General features: G+C 36.0%; 1 protein-coding gene across 2 annotated transcripts; it reads left to right on the top strand.

Annotated features, from left to right (window-relative positions):
- The first annotated feature begins 256 nt into the window (after nucleotides 1–256).
- Nucleotides 257–17,074, top strand: LOC103982891 (uncharacterized). 2 transcript variants are annotated; one of them, XM_009399956.3, is made up of 20 exons: nucleotides 257–644; nucleotides 1,893–1,949; nucleotides 4,058–4,085; nucleotides 4,169–4,291; nucleotides 8,466–8,577; nucleotides 8,763–8,800; nucleotides 8,896–8,949; nucleotides 10,448–10,516; nucleotides 10,604–10,720; nucleotides 10,867–10,935; nucleotides 11,942–12,021; nucleotides 12,174–12,296; nucleotides 12,372–12,756; nucleotides 13,211–13,300; nucleotides 13,394–13,561; nucleotides 13,655–13,782; nucleotides 13,884–14,013; nucleotides 16,343–16,467; nucleotides 16,558–16,719; nucleotides 16,793–17,074. In XM_009399956.3, exons 1-20 carry the CDS (start codon nucleotides 550–552, stop codon nucleotides 16,827–16,829), a joined length of 2,190 nt encoding a protein of 729 aa, XP_009398231.2. In that variant the 5' UTR covers nucleotides 257–549; the 3' UTR covers nucleotides 16,830–17,074. The 2 variants fall into 2 exon arrangements, with proteins under 2 accessions (XP_009398231.2, XP_065033523.1); XM_065177451.1 differs by lacking the exons at nucleotides 257–644; nucleotides 1,893–1,949; nucleotides 4,058–4,085 and adding an exon at nucleotides 5,962–6,123.
- The last annotated feature ends 315 nt before the right edge of the window (nucleotides 17,075–17,389 follow it).

Genomic DNA, 17,389 nt, shown 5'->3' with positions numbered 1-17,389 from the left:
CTGATGATGGTATAGGTTTCATTCTCATTGAAATAGATATCGAATTATAAGATATATATATATATATATATATATATATATATTTATTTATTTAGAAGACCACATCAAATGAGGGAATAGCCGTTGAGGGGGTGGGGCTGCGGATGTTAACCATGCAACATCATCATGACTAATTGACGATGTTAAACAGCGCGACTTATTGAGGTCCCATGCTCGATCGTCATGACTAACCAACGCTGTTAAATGCCATTACTGGTGCGGCCATCAACGCTTTGGTCACGCAAAGGTACCTAAGAGGAGGGAGGGTAGATCTATTTCCGCCACCTCAAGAAAGCCTCTCATCCCTCTTGCGCCTCTCTCCTCTTTCCCTTTGATTGCGTTGTTCTACCGTCCGTTGTGTCCATTTCTAGGGTTCATTTAGGACTCGGATTTCACCCTTCGCTTCGAATTGAAGCGAAAAGGGGCAGGTGGGCTTCGGGTGCCGTAAAAAAATTGGGTTTTTTGACAGCGAGCAGCGAAGTTTATTTGCGGGGGTCGTTCGATCCCAAGATGTCTGATCCCGCAGCCATGTTGGCCGCCATTGAAGCCCGATTCAGCTCCCTGGAGCTCATCGGGAGGGGATCCTTCGGCGATGTCTTCAGAGGGTAAGTGCCGGATCCATTTCGTGGTTTTGGAATCCTTAGCTTTTTGGTTCCTTGATGTTGATTATTGTGCCGGTGTTGTTAATTTGGTGAAAAGGGACTTCTTTTTAGTGAGATTTTTTGGATGGTCGCTAGGTGTTGTGTGTTTTAACTGGTTAAGGCTAATGAGTTATTTACGGAAGAAGATGCGTTATGGTGAACACGTGAAAACGCAAAATGTGGCCTTTGGTTGTATCCGTTCAGACTTTGGTATACATGGCAGCTTGAACTATACAGTGTTTCAGCGACTAATGGAGTCGTTGAATGCCTCTTCATCAGTTTTTCCAGAGGCATCAATGTTCGTCAGTGATGTATGGAGAGTATGGTGGTCTCACTTGATTCTTTCCCCCACCCTTTTATATGTTTTTGGTTGCTGGACCTAGGGTTGATAATAACTAGTAAAAGACTCTAGAGTCTATTGTTATATTGCTCATGTGAAGGACTTCAATGACTTTTTATTGGCTTTGTCAACAACAACAAGAAGCTGTGATGTCGCATCTATTTAGGATCATCTAGATGGATCTTTCCTTGCCTTTGAGATTTGTGCAAGACAACATATCTAATAAAATCAAGACCAATCGTATCTCTTTTTATGTTTTTTTAAAAAATCTTCTTAGGTTTCCTATACCTTATTTGTACCCTTGATACCAATCTTGTCACTATATCCTTTGAATATGTTTATACCATCTTAGACAATTTATCCTCATTTTATTCTCCATTGGGGCTACATCTAATTGTTCGCAAATGTATTGTTTTTACCTTTCCTAGTAATTCTGCACATTTACCTCAACACTCTCATCTCAGTTATACAAAACTTTTTGTATTTGTTATTTCTTAACCCTTCTATACTTTGATCCATAAAATATGACTGAAACAACAAGTATCTTCTAAAATTTTTCTTTAATCAGAGAAATACTGAGTGATCATATAAAAACTTGATGCCCCTCTTCACTTATTCTATCCAACCTTTTCTCCTTCTAGTGGCTTATTTCTCTTACAAATTTTTTGATTACAATGAATACTAGTAAACTATTGTTTTGTTGTATCAAGTTATTTATATGCTTCTGTACTGTTATGTTTTATTATTCTACTTTTACAACTCTGATTATGTCCCAAACCTTTACTTCCTGTTGGTTTTCCTGACATCTGCATCATGATCATGCATTAGTAATATCAAGCCTAAACAACTCTGACAATTTGCTAGTTTTGCAGGTTTGACAAGGACCTTAACAAAGAGGTTGCAATCAAAGTCATTGACTTGGAGGAAGCGTGAGTTCCTTATTTAGAGTTTTTCATGAATCTCTTAATTTATGTGTTCATTGTAACAATGTATTTGTCCGCATCTTGTATGCAACTAATGCAAAATTGCAAAGCATTGAACTTTAGGCTGGATTCTTCATGCTGACTATACAATGTTGTTTTCATGATATAGGCTGTTAGCACATTCCTATTAGCTTTTCTCTCTTTCTAATGGTCCACAACCATGCAGCTCAAAATTTTGCTTCAGGACTGAAAGCCTAGTTTTTGTTTAATATGTAGTATTAGCACAAAGCTCTGTCCAGAAAAAGTCAAGGGCTACTACTAATGCCCTATATAGTATTTAAACTTCTGTAATGTGAACGAGCAGTAGCAGTATGCTAGAAGTCTTATAGCATTATCACCATATATATGGCTGGCAATGGATACATGACTCTAGCCGAATTCATGTATTGTTTGGAATTGTCAACATTGTTAATGTGTTACGGCAGCTTTATATTACTGAAAAGTTTACTAATTGAACCTGATGGTGTATATTTATCTAACGATAAAGAAATTAGTAGAAGGTAATTTTAGTGAGAAAAAGAATAAAATGAGTGAATTCTTTTGGGGTCTTAAAATTTTAAATAGAATTGTGGTGTAAAGTCTCACAATGATCTGTCATTGTGCGCCTCTCCTGCTTGTAATTTGTAATTTGTGCATAGAACATTTTGTAATTTGTGCTTTGACAACTGAATATTACATATCAAGAGTGTAAAATTATTTTCAATGATGATATCAGTTACCAAATTTGCCTTGATCCTTTAAGAACCCTAGATTGTTTTGATTTTGTGGGAGAGGATTGGTGATGACTGCTTCAGTCAGGCACTAATAAGTTACAATCTTAATGACAGCATCAGTCAGGCACTAATAAGTTATGATCTCTTTGTGAGGATTTAAGACAATTCTTCTCTTGAGAATAATATTGTGGGTGGCTAGATCTGTGTGTTATAGGCTGAACTAGTGGCAGAGATGTGGAATCCATTACGTACAGGGATGACACAACTTAAAAGCTAGTATGATACTCGTAAAAATACTACCGAATAAAGTAGTGGCAACAAGGTGACAGACAATCTGAAAGGATTGATGCTTAAAAAACAAAACAACCTATCTATTATTGGTGATAGTATAGTATTTGAATTACATAGTATATGCTGCATCTAGTTATTTGCATTTTCTGCATCTGGCCAAAGACATGTCAAACAGATGTAGAAGTTGGTGATGGTCTACTCTAGGTTCCAGTTCATGCTTTCCATTTACCCTGGTTCTTGTCAGGTTTGACCTGGTCATCTCCATGAAATTTTTGAATATTATGGTCAAGTGAGGATTGATCTTGATTCTTTCTAAACATCGTCAGCGACTGATCAGCTGCCATGTACGTTAGGATTTTAGTTAGAGATCACTTCCTTTAAGAGTCTAGCTTTTGTTTTCTTTTTTAAAAGATGATGTGAACTATTGATACAGTAAAACTCAATTAACCACTTAATATCTCTTGTGGTTTTCTACATATGCCATTTGCTTCCTTGTGTAGAACTTGCCTCTAATTTTAAAAACTGAAACTCTCTTTAATTAAGCACCATGAGACTGAATTATATTAATTGCATCCCGAGTAATGATATGAATTATGAATCTTTATTGAACATAACCGCAAAAAACAAAGGCCTGCCTAACATCATGATCAATTTCATCCCTGTTCAAAGTTTATTTTGTCACACTCTTTGTCTTTGATGTAAATTTAATATGTTGATTTAACTTGTTGAATCATTGGGCTAAGTCATGGCACATCATGTTTTCAAACTTAAGAGTACTCCAGCTGACCTTGCCAATTGCTCACATGACTATGTCATGACATGGTTCTTTTGGAGCTTGACCAATATTTGAAACAGAATTAGGATGGATTGAGGTATTGTCTCTATTTGGTTGTTAAATTGATGTGTTTCTCAAGTTGCTCATCTGGAATTAGCAAACACATCATTGTTGCACCATGTTATACATACATACATATCTTTATATAAATAAATAAATAAATCTTTTTGATGCTTATTCTGATGCTTTGTATATGTATTCTTCTTTTTTTGTAGTGAAGATGACATCGAAGATATTCAGAAGGTTTGTTATGATCTTGACAGCTTTTCTATTAATCAAATGTTAATCACCATTATTTTCTAATAGAAAACCTTTTTTCCTTCCAGGAAATTTCAGTTTTGTCCCAGTGTAGATCTCCATATATTACTGACTATTATGGATCCTATCTCCATCAAACCAAATTGTGGATAGTTATGGAATACATGGCTGGTGGTTCTGTTGCTGATCTGGTAAGTTCACTTCAATCACTTTAACTTAGCTTAGCTTATAATATTTGTCATAGTTTCTAGATCTGCAACCTGTTAGGATGTGTTTGCTTATAAAATGAAAAAAGAACTTAATGATAATTAAAACTGTATCATGTGACTTATAAAAATTAACATCAAATCATTTCATATGATCCTGCATATGGCATTATAGAAAAATTCATCACATCTTGTGCATTTTGTCTTATGTTGATCAATGAATTTACGATGACCAGGTTCAGACCCATTGTATTGCTACGTTACTATTCTACACCTTTTTTTTTTTCTTCTTCTTCTCCTGATACTCTTCAGATTTGCTGATATTGATCACACTTCATGAGTTACCTAATGTTGTAGAGCGTTTCAGTCTTTCCTCAGATCTTGCTAACATTTTCCATGCATCTCTTAAACCTTTTGATATCCGGCCTTCGTGCAATTTCAGACCATCACCTAGTTAGCTGTAACTTTGGCCTTGCACACCATCCTAAGCCTCCCGATGTTTGCCAAGTCCGAAGCCCCATCTTTACAATGCTAATACATGGCTTTTTCTTGTGAGATGCCTAAGGAGGAGTTGCTATTAATGGCTAATTAATGACTATTTTTTGTAGATTGTGATGAATTGGCACAAGCCTTCCTTTTCCCTGTCACTATAGGTCTCAAAGTGGACTACCGTCCTGAATGTGCTATTTTAAGTTGTCTGACCACCCTTATCTTCACTATGTTTTGTCTCTTTGTATATTTGGTTTATTTTATTTGTATATTTTGCAAGAGAATATTTACTAAACTTTTATGTTGCTTTTCATAAAAGATTTTGAGCTTCTCTGTTCCTTTATTGCTCCCATGTTTAGTGGAGTCCACCATCTTAGTTGGCCAATTCCCCTTCATTAGGTTTCAATTCTTTTTTAACTTTATGAAAATTGCTGCATGGATTGTTGAAGGATTTGATAGTGCCAAGAAGAGAAAAACATTTTTGTATACATATTTATGGAGAAATCAGATACAGATTATATATGACATACCAAATCCAACTGATTAGCCTCTTTGATTAGGTCTTTCGTGGTGTGGCACTTTACGGATGCTATCAACTCCTTACAAAAGATCCTTAATGGTTGGAAACTTGGAATAAATTGTAATTGAACTATTTAATATTTGGATGATCATACTGATATTTTCTTCCCAATTGCAAGTTCAATCATGGAATAATCTAGAGCCTGGTCCCAATTTTTTTCAGGCTGTTTTTTTTATTGAGGTCCTTAATATCAAAATTTATCTTTTGGTTACCTTAGGTTGTGTGAAGCAACTACAATGTTATGCGAAACCCATCTGAGAAAAATTCCATCTCAACCAATCTTTCTTGCATGGGTAGATTAAATTGATTCCTTAGAGATGCTTGATTGGTTGATCTTTAACTAATTGACATATCTTGAAGTCTATACAGCGTAGGTGAAGCTTGTTCATTTTCTCATCTTTGAGAAAGTGCTAATCCTTTTGCCTTGTAGCATAGCATCTCTGATCTATGTTCTAACATGTCTCGTCTGCCCTTATCATGAATTTTTAGCTCACAACAAATAGCACTGTATTTGATATATGCAAATTTGAGAAACATTCAAGAACCAAGTCATATCAGCTTTTGATGATGCTTCTCCTCCTTGCAGTCTTTGAGGAAGCTCCACATTACAATCGGGTCTTGTGCAAACATTATTTCAGTTGAATAATTCCATGGGATTGGTTGATAAAAATTCGAGCTAATGAATGCTTCCTTATGCATGGAAAGATTAACCTCAAAGTCTCCCTTCATGACCTGACCCATGGAGAGGGTAAATATAAAATGTGGTTACAAGACAATGATTGCAGCATCAATTCTTTCATGTCATTGCTGACGGGGGGATAATTTCACTGTTAGGCTTCTCACGGGCAGCTTTACCTTTCTTGATCAATCTATATATTTGGAATTTCATTCATAACTACAATTTGTCTGCCTATCACCCTCCAAGCACTAAATGGCTTTTCTTTCTTATGTCTATATTTTCATTACTATCTTGAAGCAGGCTTGACTTTAATAGACATTGAAAGTGGACCATGTATAATTAATATTTTATAAGCAGCAAATTTTATCGTTTGATTTTCCATAGGCAGTTCAGAGATTACTTTTACTTAAAATTTCTGGTTGGTAGTTCTATAAACAAATAATTGAAATACATTTTCTCCATTACTTTCATGGTAACCACTTGCATGTTACAACATTCTTCCAGACCAATGCACCAATTGCAGTTCTTGCATATCACCAAGTTGGTAACAGAAAAGTGGCCTTTATATTGACCGCAATTGGGAGCTGGCTGGCTGTTATATTGGTCCAGTTGCTCTGATTCGACTCATTTGCAGCATCTGGGCCCATCTGGAATCTATATTTCTTAGTCCCATTTCAAATGTTGTATAGGTGGACTAGATAAATCCACTTGCTGCAACTGACACATAAACAACTTGATTGTGCTTAGGCCAATAGGGAATACATTTCACTATTCTTGTGCAAATTAAATGGTGTTACTGTCACAAAGACAGGGGAACACAAGAATTAATAACACTAGGAGGAGCCTGGTGAAACAGAGGTGGCAAAGAGCTGCAATAGCTCTGTTCTATGGAGATTGACAGTATTGGTGGCTCATTTGATGCAGTGATTTAAAAAGGTGCTCGAGCGAGGTGAGGTGAGGTGAGGCTCAAGCGCCTTCCCCAGAAGCTGGATGACATGCTTCAGTAAAGCATTGCCTAGGCGCTCGCTTGAACTTAGGCGCCGGGTGCCTTGGGCGAGCGCCCAGTTGAAGGTGTGCATTCAAATCAGATGGTCAACTCTAGTGTGATTGAACAATACCTAGTTGGTTCGATTGAACCAACTAAACATTATAGTAAAACCACCTCGCCCTCGCGCGAGACCCCCATACCCTACTTCGCTGCCCCAACTCACCTCTGGTCCCACCAAAGGTAGCCGCTGTCAATGGCTGCTCTCCCTTCACCACTGCTTTTTTCATGCGCAACTCCCTCTATCGCCTAATTTTCGTGTGTAGCTCCCTTCGCCATCAAGGGATAGGTCTGCAACTTTCTCCGTTTCTACTGTCGCCGTCTGCAGGTTCCTCCGCCATCGTTGCCATCGTTCGAAGGTTCCTCCATCGCGATCGCCCTTTCCTTTCCCACCTTTCACCATTTGTGACTCCTCTTCCCCTCCCCCCCACTCTCTCTCTCTTACTGTGCACTATTATAATTATTGTTAATAGGGGATTGTTAATCCTTTGAATTGATGATTAAAACTATTTTTACCATATTTTATATTTTATATTCTATTTATTTTATATTTTAAAATTATATTATATATTTAAATATTTTAATATTCTAGAGAGCCTCGCTTTGTCCGAGTGGGTGCCTAGGTGATCACCTAGCGCCTAAGGCGTTTTGGGCCTTTGGTGCCTTTTGCCACCTATCGCCTTTAAAAACACTGATTTGATATTAGTATTTGTTATATTCTACTTCCAAATATTCTAGGCTCGCTGCTATAGAGGCACTGGATGCAGGTTAAAGGAGCTAAGTGGTGATGGATGGCTGAGTAGTTTCTTTGAGATTTGACAGATTTTAGCAAAGGAAGTTGAAACATTGTCATAGCATTCTAATTATCTGCCTTTGATGTTTTCAAAATTATGAATTTTCATTCTTTAAAGATACCATATGTTTTGTATATCTAACCTCAACAGAACAGTTCCAACTGGTTCTTCACAGTTATATATGTCCAACTTTCCATTTACCTTACTGGTTCTTCCTATGCAGCTTTAATGACAAGGAGAAAATTGTGCTAACAAGAACTACTTTCCCATAGTTGTTTCCGCCATATCTGAAGTTGCTGAGAACCTTTACTTTGCTTGTAATTCTGTTAACTATATGCCTTAGTTCATTTAAAATTCTTATCCACTGTGTTTCTTGTACCATGCTATTGTGTTGAGTTAGACAATTAGTTTTTATGAATTTCCACAAAACCATATCTGTTTTCTGCATCTGAGAGTGATCGTCTATCTCTAAATTTTATGCATGGGTGAAAATTAGGGAAAATCCTGACAAAGTTAAGATTTTTTCATAACATTTCTTAGATACTTAGTCCTGATTACTTTTGTTTTTGTAGCTTCAAACTGGTCCTCCTTTGGATGAAATGTCTATTTCATGCATTCTTCGTGACTTGCTGCATGCAATTGAGTACCTTCACAATGAAGGAAAGATTCACCGGGATATAAAAGGTCATTCTTTTTTCCTGATTATGACCTGCTTCCATTGCTTATGTATATGTACTGATGTCTTGTTTGTGCGACTTTGAAATATTGCTTAGGTTTCATACTATGGTTATTTTTTGCCCCTTCAGCATGTTTTATTTGCTTCTAAGATACATTGAACATACAACTTAATCTAATTTAATATTTTTCAGCTGCCAACATTTTGCTAACTGAAAAAGGAGATGTTAAGGTTAGCAGATACTTTCTCTATTGTTGACACATAAAGATTGGAGGAATATAATTGACATTTGATGCCATTGTATGTAATATGTGTTTATATTGTAGGTTGCAGATTTTGGTGTGTCTGCACAATTGACAAAAACAATGTCAAGAAGGAAGGTATTTCCTTAACAATTATTGAAGCCTTTATAGCTAGGGTTTTACTTATACTTCATGAAATTATCTTGCACTAGGTGCTTTTAAAATTAGTAAATACTAAGGTTTGCTGTACCATGGCATACCGCTCGGTACGGGCGGTATGTACCTGTCCGACGGGGGGTATGAGAGTTACATTAGTATACCCTCATGTACCATATGTCAGTACACTCATTACAGCTTGGTACAGCTTAGCATCTATTATACCGATACTTGATCAGTACACCGGTATGGACCGATAAAGCAAACCGTGGTAAATACTGTTTGTATCCCAGATCCAAGAGTGTATTCAAGTTTCATAGTTTAGCATGTTAAGTGGTCTGATGCTAACTAGTAACCACTTTATATATTCTTTTGGCTTGCTTCAGTAATTGAAAATTTCAGTTATGTTAATCTGATGTTTCCCTTTGGCCAAAAAAAAAAAAAAATGTAGTGGGGTTTCGTCATGAAAGTTTAAGATGGGAGTGCCATATGTTAAGTAATTTTCAACATGGAGTGTTTCAGTGCTTAGGATGTATGATGCATAAAAATGCTGATAGGGAGAGTTGGACATCTTGCAAATTTAACAAGTGCAAACAACAATCATTTGCTAAATTCAAGTCAAGATCAATTTCTGCTGATCTTTCTGGTTTGGCATGGTAGATCTCTTCTTGTCAAGCACTTAAGCAGTATTGCACTAATCATAATTGATTAGTGGTTATAGTCTTATAAAAAAAATCATTTTTCTTACTTAAATCAAGGATTGTCATTTTTTGCACACCATTGTACCTGCATCGTGTTGCCATGGTAGATGCCATCCAGCCCACCCAGGCACAGTAGTCATGCCAGTTGGCATGGTCTATAACTACCTAGAAGTAATTAGGTAGGCACATGCACATACCGGTACCATGCTCATGCAGGTACCCTGTGAGGGTAGTATGTGATGACCTGCATGGGGTGGTAGTATTGAGCAGTAGTAGTCACATATTTTGCCAGGGCTTGCCTGACAATTGCACATAAGGTTTGTATAGTTGTTTTGAAAGACTACACACTTTGTAAGTGAGTATAACATTGAATTTATGAACTTTAAGAACATGCAATTTACACAATGTTGCCTAAATATATGTCATAAACTGTAAAGGCCACAAATTATTTCTAAAGTCAAGTGCACAAGGCTCCTGCCTGTGAAGTTTGGAGGATCAGATGCGCAACAGCCTTAGTTCCAATAACCAGAAAGGTTGTATCACTATGTGAACCGTGCTACATTGGAAATGTTACCATTCCGCAAGGCTCACCTTGTAATTGGTAGGTACATTATGTAGAATTTCATTCTGTTCACTTGCTACTTGATTTTTTCCTTTTTGAAGCATTTGCATTGTTTCTGATGCTTTATTGCACTTGGTCTTATTAATCTTCAAGCCTGTTTAGCTTACTTCAGAAATTAGATGAGATTTGATTTACTGACAAGTTTGGACTGTTTCAGACATTTGTTGGAACTCCATTTTGGATGGCCCCTGAGGTCATTCAGAATTCTGAAGGATATAATGAAAAGGTATTATGCAGAAATTTTACTACAAACTGTTGTACTAATGTTTACATTCTAATGACTTTACTTGGATAAATCTTATTGCTGATGCAGGCAGATATTTGGTCTTTAGGTATTACTGCTATAGAAATGGCAAAAGGTGAACCACCTTTGGCCGATATCCATCCAATGAGGGTTCTTTTTATGATTCCGCGAGAAAATCCTCCTCAGGTTTGGCTTTGTCTTTTCTTTTGAAAAAGTCTGTATTCAAACCCAACTTATTTTTTTTAGTATGGAATGTAGGGATATTTTTTCTAAATGGTAAATGAAGCTTATTTGTGATTAAAAAATAGTAACTATTATTATATTTGATGCAGCTCGATGAGCATTTCTCTCGACCTATGAAAGAATTTGTATCTTTGTGTTTAAGAAAAAGTCCTGCTGAGGTAAACACTCTTCAAAATAGTTTTTCTTTTCCCTTTTTGGTTTTTACTTAAAATAAAGACACAATAAGTAATTCCTTGGTAAAAGAAAAATAAGTAGAATGGCAATATAGATACTTAATTTTCTTTTCTTTTCAGTTGTTTCTTTATTCTCCTTAGAGTTGCAATTAAGGGATCCAGACAGAGTTATGCTGACTGTATGAAGAAGCACTACTTTTTTTAGCTTTTACTTGTGCTATTCAGATATTCCAAGTGCATTTCTGACAATCTCCACCTGTTTGATTACTATACTTCCTATATGTATCTCATACCATCTGATTAAAACTAGCCCCTTGTCATGTAAATAGCACGAAATTTCAATGTGAAGTAGCATGCAGCCCTTAACGATGACAAGAAGATAATAGCCACTATTCCATGTACTAGTCCGGTACCTAGTAAGAAGGTCCTTAACTATGTTCCTTGGATGTCAATTTGATATGTCAGTCCTGGTCTGGTACAGACTTGAAATGGTGTTAGCATCTGATCAGTTTCAAGCAGCATGACTCCACATTTTGTTCCTATAGCTTTTTTTCCTTGATGTGATATCTTCTTCTCAATTCTAATTAGATAAGGTAGTAAAAATGATTGTTGTGTTTGACTTTCTAATGTTTGCCTGGTGCATATGTGGTGTTCATATATTATTGTTTTAATGTCAATGGTAATGCTGTTTAAAAAATATGAATCAAATCCTGTTTTGATCCTGTTATTTCCATGTATTTTAACTCTAATTGATCTTTTATCTCCTGTCTTGTGGAGTAAATTGTCTTGTCAATGGTCCAACATAATGGTGTTTTTACTGTTTTTTCTCTCTTGTCACCTGTCTGGGAATTGTGATTTCCCTTCTTGCTGTAACCCTTAATAATTGGATAAATTTGACTCAGCAAGTAACTCATTCTTCTCTATGAAGCTAGATATTATACACATGTTAAGTCATCATATAAATTTAATGTTTTTAACATCTGGACTTCAGAGACCTAGTGCGAAGGAGCTCCTTAGACATCGTTTTATCAGAAATGCCAGGAGAAGTCCAAGGCTTTTGGAGAGAATAAGGTCTTTTCATTAATGCAATTTGTATTTTGCTACAATTGCAATTACTTTCTTCTTTTAAAATTCTAACAAACTATGTTGGCTTGTTTGAATATACTTGGACTTTAAATGTTTTATGCATTTATCACAATTCATAGTTTGCATTCACATGGCAGAGAGAAGCCAAAGTTTATTGCTAAAGAAGGCATGGAAACCCAGCAGCATCTCCAAAATACCTATGACGATGCAACAAGAACCACCAAGGTGATGAAGGATGGAAACCAAGTTTCTTATTCCAGGTATGTTTTTGTCAACTATATGTAACTTGCATATCCTCTGAACTTCATCTTTGACTTACTTCGATTTCACCACAGTCAAAGCAAGGGCCAGAGTAATCCTAGCTGGGAGAGTGGCATGGGTGGATTACAGGGTACTGGGACTGTCCGTAGTGCTGTGAAACCAAGTAACCAAGTATCCCAGAGCACTGGCACTGTGCGTGCACCAGGACCAAACATGGATGGGTCACAAAGTACAGGGACTATTCGTAGTGCTGTAAGATTGCCTCAAGGTGATTTGGCAAGAGAGAGAAATTCTGATGTTCTATATAGTTCTAACCCAACAAACAAGGTGGCAGACAGAGAAAGTCAGTGGACATCTGCATTGGAAAGTACATTTGATGGATCAACATCGAAAATTTCAGTTAAGAAGGAAGCAGAAAGTGGAGAAGATGATAAAGCACTGCAAAGTCCTCTGGAAGATGTAGGTTTTCATCCTTTAATTTTGTGATTCATAAGGTATAATAACAAGGCTATAAAGTCCCAACTATTTGGATTTGCTACATGGATCTTTTGTCACCATTGGGATTTGAAAAGTCATATCTTTATGTTAAGAATATTTAAATCTTTATTTAGAATTTTTCTTAAAGTCTTTTTAGATCTTCCTCTACCTCATACGACTAATTGTAATCATGTCATCTCTTCTAAATTCTAACTATTGCATTTGTAGAAGTCTGTTGATCACATGTCGATAGCATCTTAAATGATTATCCTCATCTTAACATTTCTTTCCTATCTTTTCTACACACTCCACAGACCTAATTGTGATCCATAAAGCCCATAAGATATTTTGAATCCAAAGATATAGATTAATTTTGGTCGTCTTCTGTCAATATCAGTATGGCTCTAAGAGTCTAAAAATACAACTTAATTTTCAGGATTATCTTTCGTCAAGTGGATCAGGTACTGTTGTCTTACACTCTCCAAGAGAAATTTTGAAGCATGCAGCATTCAATCAAAATGTTAAGGTAAAATGAGTATTAGTTTTTGGGATGAGTACAGGATATTTTTCTGGTGTCAGTAACTCAGATCTTATGTTATTGCAATCTCCTACATTTCAGCCTCTCAGCAAGAACTCTTCATCTGAAGATGTGTCTATCAGTGGTACAGTAGTCCTCCATGGCAAAAATGACGAATCTGATACTCCCCGTGCTTCAAAATCTAGGTTGGGAATGCTGGAGAAGGCATCCAGCTTATCCACTGAAGATAGTGCTACAAACCTTGAACAGGTTCCTTATATCGAAAGAACACATGCGTATCGACATTTGATGAATTATTTTGTTGCTAATCCTTTACTTCATGCAAACGATTGGACACTGCAGGCAAAAGCTGCATTACAAGGGGGACTGAGAAAGGGAAATGCTCGTGAAAGACCACCAGTGAGCAAACAAAGTAAAGATTATCTTGAAAACAAAATGACTGAACGGACAACTACCTCAGTCTCTTCTAGGTTGGTATACTTTCTGGCTTTCGATGCTTGGGGATGTTCTCTTCATCTGGTTTTCTCTTCTAAGAATGATGTTGATTTTTCTTTTTCCTTGGAAATCCTAGTGAGAATGTTGGCTTTCAGAAAATGCTGAACAAGTCAAATCAGTTAAGTGATGAGCTAACTCAATCCAGAGCTGCTGCAGCAGCAGCTTCTCCTGTATTGTCATCATTGATAATTCCTTCACTAAAGGAGGTAGTGCTTATGGGCTAGAAGTATTCATCTAGATTTATGTCTTCTAATTATTTCACAACACCTATTGCTTTTGTGGCTATTTATCTGTTGTTCATTGTGATACTTTGATCATGATTGTATAAAACCTTGATAATCATAATGAAGATAAGTGCTGCAACTAGTCATATTGGCAAAAAGAACTCACAATCTTTTCAGAACCACACAGATTCTCTGTATTAGATTTGTGGTAATCTTGTGTTGGTGAATTGGATAACTCAACTTTTAGAATATTTTAGCTATCTTTTATTCTGGTGATCTTACTAGTTGTCTTCCTTTCCAGTTCATGACAAGTATACATCCTTGTGAATTTTGAGTTATATGCCTTGATATGTTTTGAAAAGCAGGACAATATATGCTATCTTATTTTGTCAAAGGATAGATCTCTCTAACTGATTACCTTTTGCATACTACATTTAAGATGGCACTATTTTGGCATGTGATACTTATGATAGCTGATGGATTGTCAATGATTTTACCCTTTAAATTCATTTTTCTACGTTGATGGAGAAATTTAAATTCTCTATGTTGATAAAATAACTATGAATATTACTTTCTGAAATGGGAACAACTGCTCATGCATGTTGGTGACTGTAGCCACTCTGAGAAACTGTGAGTGCCCTAGAAGTGCCTGTCATAAAAAATTCCTTAGTGATCACAGAGTTGCTTGTGTCATGCCCAGTAGAATATTGCAGCAGTGGCAGGCACATCACATGACATATCTGATAACCAACACAGAACAGTTCATGCTGGAATTGAATTTCATAATGCTACACATATTTGTTCCTAATTGGTTTTGTGCTTAAGATTTGTAAAGTATCTTCAAATCCTTGTGTGAATCCTTAATCCTGAATTAAGATGGACTCTTTGTCTGTTTCTATTAGCACTCAACTGAATCATGTAGTAGATTTTTTTTCATGTTAGTTCATTTTTATAATACAATATACAGATGAAAATAAACTAAAACTATCGAGCATTATATGTAGGCTGCATCATCAAAACAAAGCACAGTCAAATCTCTTTTTATTGTTTTTATTTATTTATTTTAGATCTTCTACCTCTGCTCACAGTACTAATCCTGATACTCATCATTTGATCAAGGCATCTAAGATCTCCTTTAAATATGTTATCTTTATGAGGTCTACGCTTTGTTGTTCGCTATTGAAAACATTTGTTATTCTTTCTATTCCAATAACTTCACACATTCATCCCAATATTCTTATCTTGGCTACACCAATTTTCTGTACATGTTTTTTTTATTATTATGTAATGCTATGATCCATGGTGTAGTTGACCTTATAACTGTCAATTAAATATTTCATTTTAATTTAAATGAAAACATGATATCACAAAGAACTAATACATCTCTTCATTTTAACTACATTGATAATAGATCCAAGATTCTTAGAACTTTTTTTTGGGAACTTGTCCATCCATTTTAACTGCACTCCTATTCCTTTCCTAATATTAGTTGGTAAAGATGGCATTCATATATTCAGATTTTGGTCTTAACATCTTTGATTTCAAATGTTTGTTTCCACAATGTTTGTTAAGCTTTCATCAATCAAAATTATGATAATTTGCTCTTTTTGATTGTCATAAATGAGGCATAGTTGTATATGCAGTCAATTGAATCAAGGCCTGAATTAATGCAATATTCGTTAGGGTAGTAACTTCTTCCATGCCCTTGACTATATTGAATTAGGTCTAAGGGATCATAAGCTTTTTTATCTTTTTCATGTATACGATCTGTAAAATTGATTATCTGTACATTTAACTGCAGTGGTTGCTGAAAATATTTTCATGCATAAAGGGAAGTATGTTCACTCTAGCACATAATGAAGGAAAATTTAGAGAAAATTTGATGCAGTTGAGTGCATGGACATTCAAATCCAATCTATAATAGCGTGTCTAAACATGACAGGATATATGATCCATGTGTGTAAGAGCTCATGTACTGTCGGTGACACTGATGAGTTGAATTCTCTCTCATGTTTTGAGCCACTTTGTACAATCTACTTGTCAAATTGACACACCAACTTAAAATCACTCAACAGTTCTGTTGGTACTACCAAGGATGTTTTCCAGTGAAAGTTGTCTCTTCGCCTAGCAATTTCTTTTATTTGTATCGAGATTCTTTCCAAATCTACTACTACTACTACTGCTACTACTATTATTATTATTTTGCAAGTTCCAAATCTATTATTTGGTGATAGAGCTGATGGTGCATATTTTGTTCTTCACTCCAAACATGACCAACCCCTGTAGATTCTTATTCTTTTATTTCTGGTAGGCCACTGGCGACATGTCTGAAGGAGCAGCAGTTACAGCAGTGATGGAATCATTGATGGATTTGGAGCACCAGGTGCCTGGCACTTGTGAAGCTCTTATTGTTAAGCTTCTTCGGCAACTGCAGAGGTCCCTTCCTTTGATCTTCTGCCTGCATTATGCAATTTTCCCAGTTGTACATTCTATGCCGAAAAATGAACGTTCAACTTTGTTGTACAGTTCAAAGGAGCTTCCGTTGAAAAGAGTTCATGACTTGGCTGTCAGCATTTTCTCAGAGAAAACTGAGGCATCCCAGGAATCAGCTGACGGGAAAAAGCAACCACATGCACCAACGCCTGAGACCCCCGGATTAAGCCCACTTGCAAGATTTCTTCTTTCGAGGTTTGTGATTCTTCAGGTCTTGTGTTGTCAATTTAAATATAATCAGATCCAAATCCTGGATTATTTGGTGCAGATGGCAGAGCCATGTTTCACAGGAACTCAACTCATGAAGGGTGCTGCAGAAATGCTGATAACAGGGTTTGCATTTTTCCCTTCTCATCATTAAAATGTATAATTAATTTTGACTGTAAATATTGATTTGTCTACCAATTTCTTTTTTTTTTCGGATTCTGGCAGCAGCTCTTTTTTTTTTTTAAATGTTGTTAATTGTGTTTCACACTATTTCTTGTGTTCTTTGTTTGTGTCGAAAACACACCCAAGACAAGATTAATTCCTGCTTGTAACTCTTTTATCAGTCATCATTTGCTCTTCTCTAATTCAACCTTAAGCTTTTGCTTCTTTATATCTCCAAAACATAACCACTTTAGATTTATTTATTTTTTTGAGTGTTTCTGTTACTAATTCCCTTTTCGATGACATACTGTTGAAGGCATCGATTTAATATTCCAGTTTCTTATATGATTCATAGGAAAATATATTCCAGGAAATAGGATGGAAACCAATCAAAATAAAAAGTCATAAGAAATGTGTGTTAATGATTTCATATATTTTCTATTACTCAAATTATGCAGTTCATCATGACCACCAATTATTCATCAGTCATTTCTGA

This window comes from Musa acuminata, chromosome BXJ1-4 (assembly GCF_036884655.1).
Source record: "Musa acuminata AAA Group cultivar baxijiao chromosome BXJ1-4, Cavendish_Baxijiao_AAA, whole genome shotgun sequence".
NCBI lineage: Eukaryota > Viridiplantae > Streptophyta > Magnoliopsida > Zingiberales > Musaceae > Musa > Musa acuminata.
Note: the sequence above shows the minus strand (reverse complement) of the source record. Positions and strands in the feature narration are given on the sequence as shown.